The sequence below is a fragment of the Somniosus microcephalus genome, chromosome 2 (genome assembly GCF_052327205.1).
Source record: "Somniosus microcephalus isolate GS21.2 chromosome 2, FLI_Smic_1.0, whole genome shotgun sequence".
Classification (NCBI taxonomy): Eukaryota; Metazoa; Chordata; class Chondrichthyes; order Squaliformes; family Somniosidae; genus Somniosus; species Somniosus microcephalus.
In genome coordinates this window covers 75306945-75330854 of record NC_140988.1, presented here as the reverse complement: position 1 = coordinate 75330854, position 23910 = coordinate 75306945, and the positions used below count along the sequence as shown (strand labels likewise).

At 47.0% G+C, this 23910-nt stretch overlaps 1 protein-coding gene across 9 annotated transcripts in view; it reads right to left on the bottom strand.

Annotated features, from left to right (window-relative positions):
• The window catches only part of gria2b (glutamate receptor, ionotropic, AMPA 2b), a 193991-nt gene that overhangs the window by 37696 nt on the left and 132385 nt on the right, over positions 1 to 23910 (bottom strand). For all 9 annotated transcript variants that reach the window (XM_086010547.1, XM_086010556.1, XM_086010563.1 and 6 more), the window contains exons 5-6: positions 15139 to 15192; positions 8365 to 8526 (exon numbers count right to left, since the gene is read on the bottom strand). In XM_086010547.1, the coding sequence (XP_085866673.1) occupies positions 8365 to 8526; positions 15139 to 15192 (216 nt within the window). The remainder of the gene's footprint in view (positions 1 to 8364; positions 8527 to 15138; positions 15193 to 23910) is intronic.

The window sequence follows — 23910 nt, the reverse complement described above, 5'->3', positions numbered from 1 at the left end:
GGGGGAGGGTGAACAGTCAGAGGTCGTGGTTCACATTGGGACCAATGACATGGGTAGGAAGAGGGATGAGGTCCTGCAGCAAGAATTTAGGGAGCTAGGTAGCAGATTAAAGAGCAGGACCTTAAAGGTTGTAATCTCTGGATTACTCCCGGTGCCACGTGCTAGTGAGTATAGGAATTGGAGGATAGAGCAGATGAATGCGTGGCTAAAGAGTTGGTGCAGGAGGGAGGGCTTTAGTTTCCTGGATCACTGGGCTTGTTTCTGGGGAAGGTGGGACTTGTACAAGTCGGACGGGTTGCACCTGAACCAGAGCGGGACAAATATCCTTGCGGGGAGGTTTGCTAGCACTGTTCGGGGGGGTTTAAACTAAAATGGCAGGGGGTTGGGAACCTGAGCAGGGAGACAGAGGAAAGGGAAACAGGGATAAAAGCAAAAGATAGGAAGGAGAAAAACAAAAGTGGCAGTCAGAGAAATCAACGGTTTAAATCAAACGTGGCCACAGTAAATAATAATTGTAATAGGTCTAAGAGCATTAAAAAAACAAGCCTGAAGGCTTTTGGGGAGAAATTGGGTGAGTAGCGCCACCTGTTAGCGCCTAAAGAGGCAGTCAGTGGCTGTAGCGCCACTGGCTGCGTCTCCTGCGATATTCAGTAGGGGCGCTAATGGTGGCGTTAGGCTTTTGCGCTGCGCCGCCACCGATGACGTCATCGGTGTGCGCAGCGCCCCATTCGTGCCCCGTTCGCGATATTTGGTAGCGAACGCCGCAGTTGCGCCGCTCGCTACCCGCACCCGGTTCACGGGGCCTTACTGTGCCGGCAGTGGCGCACGTTAAGGTGGAGGTGCGGGGTGGCCGCTTTTTCGGCGGCCGCCTACCAGCACCTCCGTCCCCGGCCTCCTAACCACCCCGCCGCCCCCCCCCCGTGGCATTGCCGGCTGTTTCCCGAGAGCCCAGCACTTCTCCTTGGTGCCGGGCTCATTTGCCGGCACTCGCGATCGGGGATCGCGCTGTTGCAGGCACCTCCCCCTTAACAGTGGGAGGAAGGCCTGCATGTGGCGCTGCGGCACGTTGCGCTGCGATAATCAGTTTCAGCGCCCTAAGAGGGACGTGGGGTGCCTTGAGCCTCGCCCCGTGTCCCTCGAGCGGCACTGAAACTGAATTTCTGGCGATTGGAATTACTCCGATCGCTGCGCTAAATCCTGCGCTCAGGAAACTTTTGCGCCCCAACCCAATTTCTAGGCCTTTGTGTCTTAATGCGAGGAGCATTTGTAATAAGGTGGATGAATTGGCTGTGCAAATAGAGGTAAACGAATATGATTTGGTTGGGATTACGGAAACGTGGCTCAAGGATGGCCAAGACTGGGAACTCAACATTCAGGGGTATTCGATATTCAGGAAAGATAGGCAAAAAGGAAAGGGAGGTGGGGTAGCATTACTGGTTAAAGAAGAATATTAGCTCTGATGATGTGGAATCTGTATGGGTAGAATTGAGAAATACTAAGGGGAAAAAAACATTAGTGGGAGTGGTATATAGACCTCCAAACAGTAAGGCGGAGGTTGGGGATGGCATTAAAAGGGAAATTAAAGAAGCGTGCAATAAGGGCACAGCAGTCATCATGGGTGACTTTAATCTACATATAGATTGGGCCAACCAAATTAGTAACAATACTGTGGGAGGAGGAATTCCTGGAGTGTTTACGGGATGGTTTCCTGGACCAATATGTCGAGGAACCAACCAGAGATCAGGCCATCTTAGACTAGGTATCATGTAACGAGAAAGGGTTAATTAGCAATCTTGTTGTACGAGGCCCCTTGGGTCGGAGCGATCATAATATGATCGAATTCTTCATTAAGATGGAGAATGAAGTAGTTGACTCAGAGACTAGGGTCCTCAATTTAAATAAAGGAAACTACGATGGTCTGAGGAGCGAGTTGGGTAGGATTGATTGGGAAATGGCACTCAAAGGGTTGACGGTGGATAGGCAATGGCAAACATTCAAAGACCGAATGGATGAGCTACAGAATTTGTTCATCCCAGTTTGGCATAAAAATAAAACAAAAAAGTTGACTCAACCGTGGCTAACAAGGGAAATTAGGGATAGCATAAGATCCAAGGAGAGGACATATAAATTGGCCAGAAAAAGCAATAATCCTGAGGATTGGGAGCAGTTTAGGATTCAACAAAAGAGGACAAAGGAATTAATTAAGAAAGGGAAAATAGAATATGAGAGTAAGCTATCAGGGAACATAAAAACTGACTGTAAAAGCTTTTACAGATATGTGAAGAGAAAAAGATTGGTGAAGTCAAGCGTAGGTCCCTTGCAGTCAGAATCAGGGGAATTTATAATGGGAAACAGAGAAATGGCAGACCAACTAAATTCATACTTTGGTTCTGTCTTCACAAAGGAGGACACAAATAACCTCCCAGAGATGCCGGGGAACATAGGGTCTGATGAAAGGGTGGAACTGAAAGAAATCAGTATTTGTAGGGAAATGGTGTTAGGAAAATTGATGGGACGGAAGGCCGATAAATCCCCAGGGCCTGATAATCTACATCCCAGGGTACTTAAGGAAGTGGCCCTAGAAATAGTAGATGCATTGCTGGTCATCTTCCAGAACTCGATAGACTCTGGAACAGTACCCATGGATTGGAGGGTAGCTAATGTTACCCCACTATTCAAAAAAGGTGGTAGAGAAAAAGCGGGGAATTATAGACCGGTAAGCTTGACATCGGTAGTGGGGAAAATGCTAGAGTCCATTATAAAAGATGTAATAGCAGAGCACTTGGAAAGCAGTGACAGGATCGGACAAAGTCAACATGGATTTACAAAAGGTAAATCATGCTTGACTAATCTACTGGAATTTTGTGAGGATGTAACTGGTAAAATAGATAAGGGAGAACCAGTGGATGTGGTGTATTTGGACTTTCAGAAGGCTTTCGATAAGGTCCCACATAAGAGATGAGTGTGCAAAATTAAGGTACATGGGATTGGGGGCAAGGTATTGACTTGGATAGAGAACTGGTTGGCGGACAGAAAGCAAAGAGTTGGAATAAACGGGTCGTTTTCCGAGTGGCAAGCAGTGACTAGTGGGGTACTGCAAGGATCGGTGCTAGGACCCCAGCTGTTCACAATATATATTAATGATCTGGACGAGGGAATTGGATGTAATATCTCCAAATTTGCAGATGACACAAAGCTGGGTGGGAGGGTAAGCTGTGAGGAGGATGTCGTGAAACTCCAGTACGATTTGGACAGGTTGGGTGATTGGGCAGAAACATGGCAAATGCACTATAATGTGGATAAATGTGAGGTTATCCACTTTGGTGTCAAAAACAGGAAGGCAGATTATTATTTGAATGGCAATAGATTGGGAGAAGGGGAAGTGCAAAGAGACCTGGGTGTTCTTGTGCTCCAGTCGCTGAAGGTAAGCATGCAGGTGCTGCAGGCGGTTAAGAAGGCAAATGGTATGTTGGCCTTCGTAGCAAGAGGGTTCGAGTACAGGAACATAGAAACATAGAAGATAGGAGCAGGAGTAGGCCATTCGGCCCTTCGAGCCTGCTCCGCCATTCAATGAGATCATGGCTGATCATCCAATTTCAGTACCCGGTCCCTGCCTTCTCCCCATATCCCTTGATCCCTTTAGCCTTAAGAAATATATCCAACTCTTTCTTGAATATACTTAATGAACTGGCCTCCACCGCCCTCTGTGGCAGAGAATTCCACAGGTTCACCACTCTCTGGGTGAAGAAATTCCTCCTCATTTCAGTCCTAAATGGCTTACCCCTTATCCTTAGACTATGACCCCTGGTTCTGGACTCCCCGGCCATCAGAAACATCCTTCCTGCATCTAGTCTGTCCAGGCCTGACAGAATTTTATAGGTTTCGATGAGATCCCCTCTCAATCTTCTAAACTCCAGTGAGTATAAGCCCAATCGACACAAGGATGTCTTGCTACAGTTGTACAGGGCCTTGGTGAGACCACACCTTGAGTATTGTGTGCAGTTTTGGTTGCCTTACCTGAGGAAGGACGTTCTTGCCATGGAGGGAGTGCAGCGAAGATTCACCAGGCTGATACCTGGGATGGCAGGAATGACGTATGAGGAGAGATTGTGACAGGTACATTAGAATCACTACTGTGTCTATCCTTCCAGCTGTTCTGTAGGGAGGCAGGGCCATAGCAAGTCTAACAGCAATGCAGAATTTTCATTTGCTGAAGTTCCTTCTAAATAGGTTTGGGTACAGTAGATAGCCAAAAAAGAATAATACTGCTTTAATTGGAAGCAGATGTAAAGATATTGCTTCATATCATGATTATAGCACTTTTGTAACTTCCAAGGAAAAAGGTCAAATATTGGGAATATATTTTGGATGCAAAGATACCTTTGAGGGTCTCAGGGCTAGAAATTCAGTAGGCTTTGCGCCCAGTTTTCGCCCAAAGAGGGCTTTTGCACCACTTGCTGAGCTTTCGCCGATATTCAGCGCCGCGGTAATGGCGGCGTTAGCCAGTAGCGCTGCGCCGCCACCGACGACGTCATTGGTGTGCGCAGTGCCCCGCTACCGCCCTGACCACCATATTTAGTTGCGGCCGCCTCTTCCGCAGCGGCCGCAAACAGCGATCAGAAAACGGGGCCGTCCTGTAGCGTTAGTGGGGCGAGTTAAGGCGGAGGTGCAGTCGGCCGCTTTTTCGGCGGCCGCCTGCCCGCACCTCCTTCCCTGGCCTCCTCCACCCCCCCCCCCGCGGCATTGCCGGCTGTTTTCCGGGAGCCCGGCACTTCTCCGTGGTGCCGGGCTCATTTGCCGGCACTAGCGAGCGGCAATCTCGCTGTTGCAGGCACCTCCCCCTTAAGAGAGGGAGGAAGGCCTGCAGTACCGCAGCCTGCCGCTCCGCAGCGGGTGGCGCTGCGGCACCTAGCGCGCCGATATTCAGTTTCAGCGCCCCAAGCGGGGGCGCCGAAACCCTTGAATAGCGGCCGCCTTCGAGTTGGGGCGCTGAAACTGAATTTCCGGCGGGCGCAAGTGGCTCCGCGCGCAGCGGTACTTTCTGGGCGCGAGCGAGCTGGCCGCCCCAAACTGAATTTCTAGGCCTCAGTGTCTTGCATGATTCATGTCACTGGTTACTCACAGTGGCGGGTGGACGTGTTAGAAACAACTTGTTTCGTAGGAGTCCTCCAAGAATCACTTTTAAATAGATCTTGTTGATGAAATACGTGCTTTCGATGAACCCAGAGGGAGGGAGCTAGGTTGTTAACTTCCCTTCATTGGATTTTGATACCCTGGTATGGAGCAAAGGCAGGTAAATGGATTTGAAGTACAGATCAGCCACGATCTAATTGAATGGTGGAACAGGCCCGAGGGGCCGAATGACCTACTCCTCTTATGTATCTCTGAAAATGTGGTGTCACACTTTGCCTTGTGTATGCATCTTTCATAAGGTAAGTTGGGTATAAGTGTTTCCTCAGTTTAGTTGAAGGATAAAACAAAGATGAGGTACATGTTTCAAGCATTCAGTCAGCACAGATTTAAATATGGTTGTGATAAGGCTGTGCAGAATAGAACTGAAATCAAAGCAACCATGGAAAGCATTTCTCAAACTGTCACTTTCTTACATGTAGGAGTGCCATAAATTACAAAATAATCCTGGGGAAGAGAGGAATTACATTGTTGCAAACAGTATTAGACACTGCCCTATTTTAGTGAAAGAGTGCCTACTTTGGCAGAAAGCTGCAGCTCCAAAATCAAAAAACATAGAACTGTACTGACGTTATTGTGCTGAATCAGCATTGCATTGCAATAAGAAAAAGAAAGCTTTTTCCTGGCACTGCACACAGATAGCTGATTTAGCTGATACTGTGAATCATGATTGTTAGACTGTCAGTTCCACTACAGAATGAACTCATTTCAGGCAGAAAGGGGAACTGTTAATACTTATATTAAAGAACCAGTGTCCATTTTCAAGTGAATTCGTTTGCTTTGATCCAAAGCTTTTTGGATAATTAGCAGCTCCGGATTTGCTGCTTGCTATTTTCTGCTGAACTAGTGCCTTCCATTCTCTTCAGCCTATTTAATGTTTTACACACGAAAATGTTCAGCAGTGTCTAACTAACATCGGTTCAGATTTGGAAATCTGTGTGTAATATATGTGAGTATCTGTGTAATCTTCCTGACTAGGTAGATAGTTTAACGAATATCTTTGTTCATATGTAGCCAATACATAAAATTAGGTTGCAGGATAATAATAAATTGTAATGCAAGGCACTGCCTTATAATAAGACCAGCTATGCACCACAGCTTTGTCTGTGAATCCTGCTTATCACCAGTCACAATGAACTTTTGATTTGTATGGTAATTGCAACTTATACATAAATATTGCTGCTTATTTTTAAAGCTGCTGCGGAAAATCAGTAGCAACAGTCCATTTAAGAGATCTGAATTGCAACAGGCTCCTCGGGATTGACTTTAACTCCGCTCGCCTGGTAGAAACCTCCGATGACGTCATCGGGGCCCAATCTACTATTTTAGCCTGAGGCCTGAGTGAGGAGCAGTGATGGCTTCCCCACTGGGAGCAGGAGCCAGGGTTAGAAAAGGCTTATGAAGATAAGTTTTAAAAAGTTTTGCTAATCTCGTGGGCCAGGAGGAGCAGGTGTACGCCTCTGAGCCTCACCTTGGGCTTCACCACCCCCCAACCGGGATTCCCCTCTTGGAACATTTACCTGCTCCCGTGGGACCTCGGCGACAATGTCCTGCTGCTCAATTTTAATGGCCGTGCAGCCACTTTCTGGCTCTTTTGGTCAGAAAGTCGGCAAGCAACATGTTAATGAGACATGATCGTTGAAATCGGTCGAGCCTGCCGGCTGCTGCTATCGGACAGGCACCTGGCTCACGCTGTTGTATTCCTGCCCGGGAGTTAAAATCGGGCCCGCTTTCTTTTTAAGACAAATAAGTCAACCACTAATTCTGATTGAAGGTTAATGGAGCATGTTAGCAGTATTGAGATTATCAGTTAATGTTTAGTCAGGCAGATTCAAGTTAGTGCCTGCTATGGAAATTGTCAAAAAAAGTGGCACGTCCAGGGTACAAGCGTGAACATTCAAATTCTTTGTTTTGATTTCACAGTGGTTTAAAGTAGTGCTGTTATTTGCTAATTCAGTATAAGATGTCCCTATTTTCATCGATGTTCCTAGAATATGATTAGCAGTTAGATGCTGACAGTTTCTGGTTAGTCGTTAATGGTCACAAAATGTTGGAGACATCATAAACATAGTAAGAATTGCTCTGATTACTAATTCTTTTTTTTCAAAAATTCTAACCATTGCACTCGATCGCAAACCTTCCCTTGTTAGGTCAGTAACACATTGCAAACAGAAGAAATCTTGTGTAGATTTAAGGATATACTGTGGCTGCAGTGTGTACCATCTACAAGATGCACTGCAGAAACTCGCCAAGGCTTCTTCGGCAGCACCTCCCAAACCTGCGACCTCTTCCACCTAGAAGGACAAGGGCAGCAGGCGCATGGGAACACCACCACCTCCAAGTTCACCTCCAAGTCAAATACAATCCTGACTTGGAAGTATATCGCCGTTCCTTCCTCGTGGCTGGGTCAAAATCCTGGCACTCCTAACAGCACTATGGGAGTACCTTCACCACACGGACTGCAGTGGTTCAAGACGGCGGTTTTACCACCACCTTCTCAAGGGCAATTAGGGATGGGCAATAAATGCTGGCCTTGCCAGCGACGCCCACATCCCATGAATGAATAAAAAAATACATTTACAAAAGACATGGTGCCCTAATTTATTCATCACTACAGTGAAACGATGATCCTAATAACTGGAAAAATAGCTCATTGAATGCGTAATTCTTCTTCTATAACTCTCCTAATTATTTTGCCACTCTAGCTGGGAATTTTTAAACAGTAATTATTTTCCACTAATAAAAATATAAAGCTACTCCCTACAATCACAGAGGCATTTCAAGACTTGGATGGGGCATGCACTGGATCCTCACTAATGCTAGTAAAGAAAGAAAAATTTGCATTTACATAGCGCTTTTCATGACCCCAACACATCCCAAAGTGCTTTGGAGCCAATTAAGTACTTTGATGTGCAGTCACAGTTATAATGTAGGAAACGTGATAGCCCATTTGTGCACAGCAATGTGATAATGACCAGATAATCTGTTTTAGCGGTGCTGGTTGAGGGATAAATATTGACCAGGACGCCGATGCTCTTCTTTGAAATTAGTATTCTGATTCTTGCACAGTTGGCTTTCACAAACTCAACCTTTCTCTCATTGTCACCGTACGGTATTTTGGCAGTCACATTTTTGTGCATTTGTTGTCAAAAATAACACTGATGGCAAACCTACCTTAATTTTGCTTGTTTTCCCCCCTGGGTATTCCTTCTCATCCAGTGCTAACCATCGCTGCATGAACTTCATAACAACTGGATCATCATAATCAACAATTTGAAATCCAGACACATTTGCTCCACCATATTGAATTTTTGATAAGTCTCCATCTGTAAATCCCTGCAACAGATAATAAGAGTGTCACTGTTGATGCTATCATTGTTAATCCGCAGCATCATCTTCCTTCCCAACAACAATTACTCATTGTTATACTGCTGGAAATGAATGATTTCAAAAATTAAGGCAATGTTTGTAGCAATGGAAATACTTGGGTTCTCTATTAATTTTGGAAGTGAGCCTTTTCTATTACAATCGGTCCCACCCGAGTTCTATTAATTGTCAGTGACATCATGATAATGAATTTTGTAATTAATTAATTATTATGTGAATAGCCATAAAGTACCTTGGATCGACTGTAAAATATTCACCATGGAAAATGTATAGGCAACATGTTTGTGAATCATACAGAGACAAATGACTTCAGGCTAGCAGATCTTACAAGGTGTTGCTGAAGGCTAGACTGGGGTCTGCAACCAGGTTGTGATGGTTAGCTGCTAATTTAGTCTGCACCTTTAAGGCAACTGCTCAAGTACTCCCTATAGGAAAGTGGTCTAAATAGGCAAATCTAGATAATTATAACTGCTATAAACCTTTGAGGCAAATCAAAGGATAGTTGCTAGCTGTTTGCAAATTTCAGTCTGGCTTTCTCGTTTTTGCCTCTGTAACAAAAAGGAACACCTTGAAGTGTGATGGATCATAACATTGGAAAAAGATCATTGAATGTTTAGTTTCTTTTTGTACAACTGTCCTAATTCTTTTCCAGTCTAGCTGAAATTTTTAAATAGTAATTTTTTTTGACTAACAAAAATTGAAGGTCACTCCCAACAATCACAGAGGTATTTCAAGATTTGGATAGGACATTAACTTATGCTGTTAGTGTTCTGATCATAGCACAATTGGCTTTCACAATCTCAATCTTTCATCCATTGTCATCGTACAGTATTTTGGCACTCACACTTCTGTGAATTTGAAATATGAAATACGTATATAATAGATGGCTTGAAAGCATTTAATTAGGTAACCATTAGTATTTCCACAATTTAAAGAAGCAGTGTGACATACTTTTATTTGGGTTTTTTTTAATGACAATTAAATATTTCTTCACACTTGTACTTTCTAAATTATTTATTCACATTTGTCCTACTGCATCTTTAACCCAGGTATTCCTATCTTAAATAACAACAGAAAGTGCTGGAAACACTCAGCAGGTCAGGCAGCATCGAAGAGAGGAAAAACAGAATCAACGTTTCGGGTCGAACCCTTTGTCAGAACTGGAAAAGATTAGGGAGGAGAGATTTTTAAACAGGGGCAGGGAGGAGGGGAGGAAAGAACAAAGGAAAGGTCTGTGATGGGATGGAAGGCAGGAGAGATAGACTGACAAAAGGGATGATAGTGTAAGGCAAAAGGTAATGGGACAAGTTAAGAAACAAAAGATGACTCTGGATAATGTGTGGATGATGATGGCAGCAACATTAACAGCTACCATGTGAGGAAACGAGAAAAAAAGGAAGAAATACAGGGGCCAATTTATAGCCCGAAATTGCTGAACTGGAGAAGGCTGTAAAGTGCCCAATAAAAAGATGAGGTGCTGTTCCTCGAGCTTACCCGAAATGTTGACTCTGCTTCTCCTCTCTTCGATGCTGCCTGACCTGCTGAGTGTTTCCAGCACTTTCTGTTGTTATTTCAGATTTTCATCATCTGCAGTATTTTGCTATTGTATTCCTATCTTATGTTAGGTTAGCTGGGGTGATAGATGCAATAGTGAGCATCTGTCACTACACTATGGGCTAGGATCAGCTCCAGGTAGGTTTGAATGTGCAGCTGCAGTCCACTCATGAAATGGCTAAGACTGTGAGAAGTGGAGTATTTCAAAGTGCTGGGGAGTATAATTAGACTGGAGTTTGAAAGACTACCTCCCTTTTATTCCAGATTTTCAACCATTCACTTTCTCTCTCTACTAACTCTCTACCTGTTACCAAGTAGTGAGATGATACTATTTGAGCATTGAGGCATCCTAGATCTCACCCATTCTCAATTAATGGGTGGAAAATCCAGACATTTCAAGTTGGGAACATAGGTGAGAAAAAGTTAGGTTCCGGTGCTGGTAAACAGCCTTGTTAGATACGAATGTAGCTCTGAGATAAGGCAACAAGTAGTGACCCTGATTCTGTACCCTGTACTTGTGTCTAGTTAGGCTGTATGTTGACAGTAGAACCTTACATTTTCTCCCAGCAGATAGATTGATAAAGACCTCAAAATTCTGGTAGTGTCACTCTGCTGGTAGAAAAGTGCTGCTGCAGACCTTAAATGTGCCCAAGTAGACAGGCCCTGACTCAAATCTCAGAGAGAGGGCCATCTGCATGAACAGGGACATTTGCATGGACAGGGTGGGCCATCAGTTCCTGCAAGGGTGTATTAACAGCACCTGTTCTTACACTGCCCCATAAAATCAGAGCAGCTCCAAGCATGCTGCTCTGAGGGCAAAAGCAATGGCCTGTGAACAGCCCAATGACCAGGTCAGTTCGCTCTATTTTTGGCTCCCACTAGAGGTAGCAGGGCAATTTTTAAAGATACAAAAGCAAAATAATGTGGATGTTGGAAATCTGAAATAAAAACAGATGCTGCCTGACCTGCTGAGTATTTCCAGCATTTTCTGTTTCTATTTCAATTTTCACACGTATTCAATCACTTTTAAGATTGATTACCTTTGCTTGGTGAATATTTGGGGCCTTTCAAGAGACCTAAACAGTACTCACACCAAATCTCAGCTGGCAAGAGTTCTACTGCGCTTTGATAAGAGACAATTCTCAGCGTAGTCTGGTAATTCCACCAGTCACACTTCTTGGCACAGGAGAGCAGATAGAATATCTATCCTCTCCCGTTCAACTGGAATTTCCCAACCTCTTCTCCATGATGCAGAATCCTAGCAAAACTAGGTTCCAGCCATTTTCTGGCCCCTGTCCAGCAATTATGCCAGCGAAGTGCCCAGGACCTAAACAGAATTTGGGGTCCAAATAATTGTTTGGTCAAACTGCTGGTTGATATCTGATGATCCATTCCTTGAACCTTCATCAAAACATAGATGTGCTACCACAAAGATGAGTGGTGACTCTTTTAGCGTTGTGCATAACTAAACTTGAAATCTTAACTATTCTGTAACAGACTAAAAGAGACAATTAAATTTATTATTTCCTTTAAAAATGTAAATGGTCAATGAAGTCATCAGCTAGAAAAAAAACGGAATAATACACAAAGATGCTGAAATTCCTGAGTCCTCACTCTACTGCCAGAAGGGCAATAGAGCAGGACTGGTGGTCGCCACTTAGCACAGCTATTGACTGAGGCCCAGGACAGATCGAAAAAAGAAAACCTGAAGGAAGAACTCCGGCAAATTTTTATGTAAGCTCCTAGAAAGCAATGGGTGGAATTTTAAAAGTAATCAAGCTCTCTAGGATTCATTACCTTTCTCTCTAGTAATCTTGAGGCCTTCTTTAGGCCTAGTACAGAGCCTACTCCTGCTCTTAGCAGATGTAGGTCCCACTGAGCCTATGTGGCTTACTAACCTGTCCCAACAATATATATCATGAGTATCCTCTACTGTACTATGAATTTTTTCACCCATCAGTCAACTTTATTATATCTGTGTAATGATGCTGCCAATTTCTGTTGAGTTGTGGGCAGTTTTATGCAGTGGGTCACTTAGACTGGCATTTTGAGTTTCCAAACTCATTTCCCCTAGAAACATTTGAATAGTCAGAGAGAGAACATACAAATTAAAAGCCATACAGCCCTTCGAGCCTGCTCTGCCATTCAATAAGATCATGGCTGATCTTTGACCTCAACTCCATGTTCCTGCCTGATCCCTGTGTCCCTTGAATCCCCATGAGTCCAAAAATCTATCTATCTCAGCCCTGAATATACTCAACGACTCAGCATCTACAGCCCTCTGGGGTAGAGGATTCTAAAGATTCACAACCCTCTGAGTGAAGAAATTCCTCCTCATCTCCGTCTTTAATGGCCGACCCCTTATCCTGAGACTATGCCCCCTAATTCTAGACTCTCCAGCCAGGGAAAACAACCTCTCAGCATCTACCATATCAATCCCCCTTATCATCTCTCATTCTTCTAAACTCCAGAGAGTACAGGCCCAATCTACTCAAGAGACTTTCATCTGATCAGTTTGGTTGGGATTCAAACCCTGGTTAAGAACGATCACATTGGAGGTCACATTAAGCTCAGCAACAAAATGTTTTCATATTTGGATGAGCATGTAAACTGCTGCTCCCTGGTGATTAGTTTTAGGAAAGTGCAGGCTGCCATACTTTCTTTCCCTAACATTAAAAACATTCCATAATTGATTTAAAAAGTCCCAGGAAATCCAAGGGTCCACCAAGGCACTTTTACATCATTGCTTCATATCAGGCTGGAATTATGAGGTTAATCTTTTGAGTACAGAAAATCAAGTGGCCAGCCAAGAAGGCATGTTGATCTCTGTGCCTGAGTTCAACTCCCACTGGGTGAAGGTTTGTACTGGAAGCACAAGTTCGGAAAATGTACACAGTACAACATCAGGTGTGAAGCGGAAGTGGAATGAGACTTCCAACTAGAAGGGGGTCAGAAACCTTGTCGTTTCAGTTCACTTGGGAGATAGAACACCTTCTGACTCCCAAGTTATACTGCTGATTCGGCATCTGTGCACATCAGAAACTTTCCACATCTATGCTTAAGCAGTACTATAACAGAAGTCTAAGAAATGCAAAAAAATCACAGTGGAAACTATGGAGGTCATTTTCTGAGTAGATGCCAGCAATGCCCGTGATTTTCTGATGTGTGCCAACAGTCAGAGTGGTTGCTTTCAGCTGCTTTCTACTCAGAAAATTTAGGCTAATGTGACTAGTTAGTTGAGAACACTTTAGTAAAATTTATTGATAAGAGTTCAGCTATCAAAACACTCTGGGGTCAACAATTCACGAGGTGGGGTGAGAAGGGGCACATCCCCACATAAGTATCTCAACGCACCCACCAGAAACCTCCATCACTGACCCTGGCAAACCTTTCAGGGGTCAAAGGAAGGTCTCCCTACTTTGAATGCAAATAGTGAGTGCCCCATCACTAGGGGCGTATCTCGGTTGCCCGCCCACTAAACAAGTCCATACAGCACAGTACTGTGCTGCATCTGGTGGGAGAGGGTATAGGGAGGGGCTCCCATTGAAGATAGGTTAAAGAATTGCCCCTCACTAACCTTTCTAAAAGGAGCCAATTAAAAAACATTTTTAAAGAATTACCTGGTTTGAGATCTTTGGAGATCCAGGCCATGATCTGAGCCTGCAGCCCAGGTGGGGCCTACATGCACCATTTGTCAGGCTGTGTATACCAGGTTCACCAGATGCACCACTGCCAATGATTGGCCTAGCTGATGGGAGGCTTGGATGTGGGAACTACCACCCTCTGCCCTCCATCCTCCTATATCACTAACTAAGGGGCAAACAGCGGCTCTGCGCTTTACAAGGTCCTGTGGCATCCCGACAGCAGGCCAGGATCCAACATATTCGGGTCTCTGATTAATTTTCGGCCCTTCCTGCACACTCCCAGCAAGGTTACAGTAGGAGTGCACTGAAAGAGCCATGGAGTTTCAGCCCCACTAATTTTGTATCCTTGTCTTGTTACTATACCTTGTGATTGTTCTATGCAATACATTCTTGATAAGCATTGACTTTGACACCTATTATCATGAACAAACTCTGAACACTTTGGTCCAATCAATCAGCAATTATTTTTTCTGAACCACATCATAAAGCAGGTACTGCCTCATTTATGCATTTTAATTCAATTTAATGATAGATGCTTTCATGGCTAAAAGACATGCCTCATTTTTCAATTAGTCCTTAATCCTTTTAAAGAACTTCCAGAAAAAGAAACAGTACTGCATGTTCTGAAGACGTCACCAAATTACTGAGCTGTTTATTTTAGCTTATTCTGCTGCATATTACATTTCCTGAACTAAGATGTTCTCGCGGGTTATGACATTCAAAGATTTAACTTCAGCTTGCGAGAAGCTTGCTTCAAGGCATTATTCAATAAATTAAACATTGTTTATTTGATAATGTTATTTAATGAAGATGATCTTCTGCAATCTGCTGATTTTGAGGCCACTCAAACAGCCATTTCTCTGTGGTCTGAGAATTAATAATTCAGTACTAAATGGGAATTATTCCCACTGGAATACTCAGGAGAACTCCAGGTGGCATTTTTATTGCAAATGTGCACATGTAAGTGGGCTTCAGCAAATGGGCATCACAATAACAGCGCAGTGAATGAGTTAACTGAGTCTAACATGGGCATATCTTCGGTCTGGCGAGCAGCTTGATATGAATAGATAGAAAGAACTCTATTACAATTAATCCTTTTGTCCTTACTGGGATTTTTGCTGCTTATTTTTAACCAATGGATTATTCATTTTAATAAAAAAATCTTTTTTTTTTTTTGCTAGCGAGGGGAAATGGTTAAAACTACAAACCAAGGCTCTTTACAGAGTCTCAATACATATCTGCCACAGCCAATACTGGTTGAGCCAATTCTATTATGTACAAACCTTGTATGGACAACTTTAATTTGACTGTCCCTAGGTTATTACATATAGTAGGATTCCACTGCACATTGTAGGTTACCTACCAGGTTAGCAAAGATGTAATGATATCCTTTAACATGCTTCCCAATAGTTATGACCTGTGATGAAGAAATTGAGAAATTAGTTTGTCTCTTAAGGCATGTGCTATTGAAGAGCAAATTACCAGAAGCATGCATGAAACTTAAACTATACCCAATACTGTCCTTTCCAACATAGAAGTCAAGTTGCCAGACTGGATTGATTATGAAATACTAAATAGCTACCAACTTCAAGTTCAGCATTACAAAAGGAGGAATAATCACATCATCCTGGTACATCCCGTATGATTTCTGACACCGAAAACTTTGCTCAGTTGGATGCACAAACGTTAATGGTGATTATTCAGCTTATGCTCATGTATAATTATGGCATTATTCTTTAAAATAATGAATTCTGGTCATTATTTGGAAGGATACAGGTTTTCCATCCTTGTCTGACTAACAAGGCTGAACCACGAACTGTAGTATCTGGATAAAACTATACTGCTGTGCCAAAAGGTTCCTCCAGCTTCATATTAATTTAGTCTGATAAACTATTCGAGAGAAAATAAAATTCCTCACCTCATTAGATCATTGAAGCAGAAGGTCCCATATTCCCATTTCTCAGCACAGTCACTGAATCAGCTATTGAAGTCAAGTGCAGCTGTACCTGATTTGCATCTTTCTATCTAGTAATGGGCAGAGCCAAATTGATATTCTAATGAGGAAGGAGACACGAATGCCACTGCAGTAGCTATTTTCTTTTATTTGTGCACAGAAACAAAGATAAGAGGATGCTTTCAAAATGGTAAGTAGATATTCCTATCTTGTAATGTGAATGTGCAATGTATTTCTGAGTATAAAGCATTTCATTTATATCAGTTGGGAACTTTCTCGAAATGAAGATACCACATATATTCATGTATAAGGAAACCACAGATAAACTGACACCCCCCAAATATCCTTGACTCTTGTAAAATACCTAGGGGGAGAAATTCGGCATGTTAACGCCCCCCAGTTAGTGCCTGGCAGGGGCGCTAACGGGGTGCTCAGGCAGTAGCGCAGTGGCGGGGAAAATCCCGCACCGCACAGCAAATTGGCCGGCCCTGTAGCACTGGCGATAACAGTTAGGCCTAGAAATTCAGTATCGCCACGTTTGGGGCGCTGCAGCTGGGCGATCGCTAAATTTAGCGACCGGCGCAACTTAGCGCCACCTTCGCCGAAATTGAGTTGCATCGCCCCAAGAGGTTGCTGCTGCGCTAAAGCAAGCGGTGCACGACTATCATAAGGCGCTAAGCTGGCGAGCCGGGGCGCTACCACCGAGGGCTGGCGCAGCGCAGGTGCGGCGAGTTGCTGATTGAAGGCAGACACGCTGGCGCCGGTCAGCTCTTAAAGGGGGAGGGTCGATTTGTTTTGCTGCGACGCCCTGCACACTGCAGCCCTGAATCAAGGCCCGAACATAGCTGCTTCACCAGTTCAACGCCCAGGACTATGGATAAGGCTAGGGAGCGAGCGCAGTGCTTCAGCGAAGGTGCCCTGAAGCTACTGGTTGGCGCAGTGGAGCGCAGGCGACCTGTCCTCTTCCCTGATAGTGGCAGGAGGCCGCTGCCCAGCGAGTATAAAAAAGCCTGGAGGGAGGTGGCAAACAGGGTGACCTCCAACAGCATGGGTGGCAGGACTCCTGTGCAATGCAGAAAAAAGTTCAACGACCTCACTCAGGTTGTCAGGGTGAGTACTCTTTCCAGCATCCTCTTCATCCCTGCATGTGCACCTCACTTTATGGCCAAAGGGACCTGAAAGCCCCAATGCCCAGCCCTCGTCCAACAGCTATGGGACTCTCATGAAAATCACTTGCACATTCAGCACTTTACACACTGTCAGGGCTATTCCACCATGGGAGGCTGTGCAGGCAAGATCAGTGCTTGACACTGTCAGGGCTATTCCACCATGGGAGGCAGTGCAGGCAAGATGAGGGCTTGACACTGTCAGGGCTATTCCACCATGGGAGGCAGTGCAGGCAAGATGAGGGCTTGACACTGTCAGGGCTATTCCACCATGGGAGGCAGTGCAGGCAAGATGAGGGCTTGACACTGTCAGGGCTATTCCACCATGGGAGGCAGTGCAGGCAAGATCAGGGCTTGACAGTGTACTTAGAGTCCGTCCTTTCTCTTGCAGGGCAAGCTGGCCCACAATCGCAGGCAGCAGCGACGGACCAGGGGAGGCCGTCCTGACCTTAAAGAGCTCAGTGACCTTGAGCAGCGAGTGGAGCAGATTATGGGAGGCCGGCTGATTGGCCCCGTCGCCACTGGAGATGCCGACCCCATTGTGGACAGCAATGGTAAGGTCATCACCTTTTTGACCTCTCTCTTTCCACTTGTTCCTCACACCAGCATCCTTTGCCACTCTCGAACCAATGCAGTGCATAGCAGCACTCATGCCTCCCTCGCTGCCGCCCTGTCCTCACTCTAAAGCAACTCTTGTGCCTCCCTGCTTTCAGATGCTGATTCACCAGGTGAGGAGGCGGGCCCTTAAGCTGGCACTGTGTCTGATTCAGAATTCGAGGAGGAGGAAAAGGAAGCCGGCCCATCAGTGCCACCCTCAGCCGACGCAGCCCATGGCCATGATGGGGACACGTCTTCCCTGGAGGGGAGCAGGGGGGAAGGGTCTGATGAGGGTGAAGCTCCGGGGCCCAGTGGGCTGCAGCAATGCGGGAGGGGTGGGGAAGCTCGGCGGCCTTCTCCCCGGAGGGTGAGTGCGGCCTCCAGTCCTACTACGGTGAGCACAGAGGAGGTGCGGCTCCTTGGTGAAATGGGCACCCAGGCTGAGCGCAGGCACACTGAGCTCATGGCTGCAGTGGCAAGGATGCCTGACTCCATAGAGTCACTGGCAAGGAATTCAGGGCAGCACAGGCCAGGAGTCTGCAGGACTTCGCGGCATCACAGGCGGCTTCCAGCCAAGTGCTCAGTCGTGCCGTGCAGTCATTGGCTGGTGTGATGCAGACATAGACCAGGGCCACACGGGCACTAACTGCTGCCACCCTCGCTGGATCGGCCAGGCATCGACGGGGCCCTCGCCGCGCCACAGCAGCCCAGCAGTCTGTGCTTCAGCAGATTGCTGTGCATGCTTCAGTGCTGGCCCGTGCAAGTGTCTCGGCCGACCAGGGAGTGCCTGTGCTCTGTCAGGTTGGCAGCATTCCTGCAGCCAACACTGTCACTCCTCCACTGCAGCTGCCACCACCCGTAGGACAGACTGCTGCCACCCAAGCAGAGTTGGAGCAGTCAGAAGCCGGGCCCTCCAGGCCCAGAGCTGGTCCAGGCCGTCCCCCAAGGGCATCTGCTGTCTCACCATCTGACCCTCAGCAGCCTTCCCCCAGCCTTGCTGCAGCCACTGGGCTCCCATTGAGGAGGAGCTGCAGGGCGGGAAGGGGCCAATCGCGGAAGCGAGGCGGATCACCCTCGCAGGCAAAAAAGTAGACGGTGTGGCAAAATGTTTTTATATGAAGGCCGAGAATGTTGTGTTTGTTTTTTATATGAAGGCCGAGAATCATGGACATTTTTGTTTAACTGTTTTTTTTCATTTTCTCAAGGTTGTGAGAGCCAGTTATGTGTCTGACTGTTTTTTGGGGTGTTTCTCTGAATTTGTTTGTCATGCGGGAAGGGCACAGAGTTTGTAAAATAAAAAATTTGCTTTATTCAGATTGTCCATGTTTACACTTTGAACTATTTGTTGCCTTGACCGGCTGAGGGTTTGCGGTGCACAAAGGATAGCCTTTGTCCCCGAGAAGCCAGCCTCCTGGGTGAGCCGGGGCTTCGAAAATGTCTGCCACAGAAGTCTGGCGCAGGATGTAGCCATCGTGGCTGCTGCCTGGAAAGCGGGCATTGACAGCTAATATGAGCTGCCTGTGGTCACACACCAACTGGATGTTGAGCGAATGGTAGCCCTTCCGGTTGCGGTAATCCTCGGCATTCTGTAGAGGTGCCCGCAAAGCCACATGCGTGCAGTCAATGGCGCCCTGGACCATGGGGAAGCCCGCTATTCTTGCAAATCCCATTGCACGCTCTTGCTGCTTGTCCAGGGTCATGGGGAAGGAAATGTACTGACGTCTCCTTCTGAAGAGGGCATTCATCACCTGGTGGATGCAGCAATGTACCGCAAACTGGGAGATACTGGCAATGTCCCCAGTAGCGGATTGGAAGGAGCCGGTGGCATAGAAGTTGAGAACCACCGTCACCTTCACTGCCACCAACAGAGACGTCCTGCTCCTCAGCTGTGGCTGCAGATCTCTCTGAAGCAGGTGGCAGATCTCAGTGACCACCTCCCTTCTGAATCGCAGCCTCCGAACACACTGCTCCTCAGACATGTCCAGATATGAGAACTGCTGGCAGTATACCCTGGGTGGGTAAGGCCTCCTGTGCCGATGCCTGTTGGCCCTTCTCCGTCTGGCCATGACTGGCACTCTCTCTCGGCGTCTCTGAGCCCTTTGAATGCAATGCAGAAAGCCAACATTTCCACCCATTGCAGCCCCCATTATATGTGGAGACTCAAGGCTATGGTATTGAAAGTTAAATCCAACTGCAAAGCTCTGGCCTGAAGCCAGAAGTACCTGTGCGAGCGCTGAGTCAAAGCAGAAAGCTCTCTCCCTTTTGTCTCTCTCCAAATATCTCTCTCTCACACAGGAGTGGAACAAAATGGCTGCCACAAAGAATGGAGGAAGAGTCCCCTTTAAATAGCGCCCCCCACGCCCCGCAGCGACTGGGAACCGTTCCACTCAACCAGTCGCTGGGGGCGCCAGGCGCACAGAAGGGGGGCGCCACTGAAGTTCCAGTTCGGGGCGCACCAAGGGCGTTGCACCATGAAATGACATCAGGATCTGCGCGCGCATCTGAGCGGGCGCTACGGTTTTGCGCTGCTGCTAAATCTTGACTGAAGTTCATGAGAGGCGCAGATCGCGTCGCGCCCTAGCCGCTTCGCGCCCCACTTCTCCGCCTCCTAAGGCGCTAACGGCTGGCGCTAACAACTGAATTTCTAGGCCTTAGTGCCTCGGTCCCTTTCACCATGCTGGGCGCCCGATCTGCAAACTTCAGTAGCGCCCCCCGCCTTACTGCCTCACGCCGACTGCGCCAGGGAGCGGAGGCGTGAACCAGCCAGCAAGTGGCTGGCGGGGCGCTACTTAAAGGGATGTGCCCCAACTGTCAAGGACCTTCCGGTCCAAAGATCAGCTATGAGTGGCAGAGAGCGCAGGATGCATCTGCAGCCAAATAAAGGCTGCTTAGTCCCCGGAGTGTTGCGGGCCATCAAAGGAATTTGCATTTCATCCCACAGCATATCGCCGTTCTGCACCCCGAGTGTGCAGACTCCAGTGACCCTCTCCTTAAATGGCTGGAAGGCGCCTACACAATTGCTCACTCCCGATTACACAACCCCTCATATTCTTTATCGCTTGGAGCCTAATGCCACTCACCTACGCCATTAGCGCCTGATTTAGCGCTCCCCTGCATTCTTTGAGCACAGACTAAAATTAGCGTGCAGCAAGATTGATTAGTGCCTGGCGCTAAACTTCCAACTTCACAAAAGTTAGCGTCCCTTCTTGGGCACTACTGAATTTCTAGCCCTTAGTTTGATACTACAGACACCAACATTCCCACCTTCACATTGACTAACATTCAAATACATTGTCCTATCTGCTATTGTTCCACTCTTAAGTGTCAACCCTTCCCTCCTGGCTGCCACCGCCGATTTTAAATTGCCTCTCCTTTGTATCCATCCTGCTGACTGCCTTCAATTTTAAGAGAGCCGTAGGAGCTTCGACTGAAGTCAGGAGGGAAGTTGTCATTTAAATATCACAGAGCTGGAGGAGTCGAGAAGAGCAGAGCAACAGTTGTCAGAAGCTGACATGGTATGGTGCGAATGCTTGATACACAACCTTTGGTAAAATTGCTCCTCTACGAAGGAAACCAGCCAAGAGGGAATCCTCACTTTTATCTCCAGACAGGAACATTCATTACCAGTCATATATACAAGTATCAAAATCAAACTTCGTTCATTTTGCTTTTATAAGAAAAAAAATTGGCACACAAAAAAAATGGTGGTGTAATCTGAAAGAATATCTATAATTTTGAGCAGGGATTTTATCTACAAAACGGAGTTCTGCAGTACAACACTTGGCAGAACGTTGTTGTCTCAGGTCTGGGGGAACTTTTAGCAGGTCCAACTTGATCCTGTCTGCTGGGAAATTAGTTAGTAACCTGTAAGGAACAATTTTCTGAATTGATGTTGTCTTCCGGAGTCTCACCCAACAGCTCCGCGTATCAGGAAATCGCAGGCATGCTTCTTATAATTTTCCATCCATTAATTTTAATGGATGAAAAATCATGGGCAGCCGCCAGTGATTTTCCTATATGTGCAGCCAATGGGTGAAACTTTGCACCGGCCACGCAAACCCAGAGAATTACCTCTAATTTCAATAGGGAGGAAAGTAATTGTGTTTTTGTAATGTATTATCACATGGTTTGGTATGAGCATGCTCAGTTCGCTCTGGCCTAATAAAGCAAGCACATGGATTAGCAACTCATTGTGCTCGATTTTGCCAGGCCCTAGGAGGCGGGATTGGAGGCATGTACGGTGTTAAAATCGCAAAAATGGCAGGCGGCTCCAATCCCGCCTCCAGCCTACTTCCGAGAAATTTTCCCAGAATCGGGGTTTTAGACCCCATTTCCATCCCGCCTCCAAGAGGCAGGATAGGCCCTTAACACCCAGTTAAGTGCCTCTATAATCCCATTTTGAGAGGCCTTTCAGAATTTAACACTTTTCCCCCGTCCTGCACGCCTCCTCTGGAACACGCCAGTTAATCCTGGCTCACAAGTGGATTGCTTACTAACAGCTGCAGCTCCACCATTAAAAAGGAGTTTTCACCAATGATCATTTGCAGGTGGCAGAACTTTGTTGTCTCAGGTCTGGAGGAACTTTTAGAAGGCATAGTCAGTGTTGTGGAAGTTTGGAGCCTGACACCCATCTCCAGTGTGACCTCCTTGGAAACCCCTCTCCCCACCTTGACTGAGCGCTTCCTCAACTGAGGCATATACCAGAAGCATGGTGATATACCTATCAATTCCTCCAATAAAAGGCGAAGAGTTACGAAGGTGACTAAAGGTTTTTATTGACTAAATAACAGCCCACTCTCGTGGGTGATCCGATCCAAGCAGGAGGAATACCAGCCAGTCGCTCACCTTTATACCTGGCCTGGTGGGTGGAGCCAAGGCGGAGTCGGCAGTGGTCATCCCAGGTATAGCAGTGTGGCAAGAGGCGACCTCGTACCGTGATACAATAGTGGTCAGTGATACAGTTATAACGAACAGTGGTGAACAGTGCTAACGATAGTGAACGTGGTTTACCACATTCACCCCTTGTTTAGAATTAAGTCCGGCGGGGTGAAGTGTACTACCAATTCTGGTAGGTCAGTCTGTCCGGAGGCTTCGTAAGCCTCTCCGATCGCCGCAGCGGTGGTGTTGCCTTATCCGGTGCTGGTGCCTTATCCGGTGTTGATGCTGGTGTTTGCGTGGTCGGCGAGGGCTCGTGGGGTTCCGGCATGCCGTCTACCTGGACTGAGGTTGGGGGGGGTGGTGGCGGTGTTTCCGGATCGGCTGAGGGTGCGAGGTCTCGTAGGGAGACAGTGTCCTCCCGCCCGTCTGGGTACGCCACGTAGGCGTACTGGGGGTTGGCGTGCAGGAGGTTCACCCTCTCGACCAGGGGGTCCGTTTTATGGGTCCTCACGTGTTTCCGCAGCCAGACCGGCCCCGGGGCGGTCAGCCAGGTTGGTAGAGTGGTTCCCGTAGTCGACTTCCTGGGGAAAACGAACATTCGTTCATGGGGGGTGGTGTTAGTGGCCGTGCAAAGTAATGACCGGATGGAGTGCAGCGCTGTCGGGAGGACTTCTTGCCAGCGGGAGGTTGGGAGGCCCTTAGACTTTAAGGCTAAGAGGACGGCCTTCCATACCGTCGCGTTCTCTCTTTCCACCTGACCGTTACCTCTGGGGTTGTAGCTGGTGGTCCTGCTTGCTGCAATACCTCTCTCTAGGAGGAATTGCCGGAGTTCCTCGCTCATGAAGGAGGAGCCCCGGTCGCTGTGTATATAGTTCGGGAACCCGAACAAGGCGAAGAGGGCATTCAGGCACTTAATGACCGTGCTACTGGTCATGTCGGGGCAGGGGAAGGCAAAGGGGAAACGGGAGTACTCATCAACGATGTTGAGGAAGTACACATTACGGTCAGAGGACGGGAGGGGCCCCTTAAAGTCGATGCTCAGGCGCTCGAAGGGGCGGGTGGCCTTGATCAGGCTTGCTCGGTCCGGCCTATAGAAGTGCGGTTTGCACTCCGCACAGGTCTGGCAGTTCCTGGTCATGGTCCTGACCTCCTCGATGGAGTAGGTCAGGTTGCGGGCCTTAATGAAATGGTAGAGTCTGGTGACTCCGGGGTGGCAGAGCTGGTCGTGGAGGGTCTGAAGCCTATCGATATGCGCGCTGGCGCATGTCATTCGTGAAAGGGCATCAGGGGATTCGTTCAGCTTGCCTGGCCGGTACAAGATCTCATAATCGTAGGTGGAGAGCTCGATTCTCCATCTCAAAATCTTGTCATTCTTGATTTTGCCCTTCAGCTTGTTATTAAACATGAAAGCCACCGAACGCTGGTCGGTGAGGAGGGTAAATCGTTTGCCTGCCAGGTAGTGCCTCCAGCGCCGTACTGCCTCCACGATCGCCTGGGCCTCTTTCTCGACCGACGAATGTCGGATCTCGGGGCCCTGTAG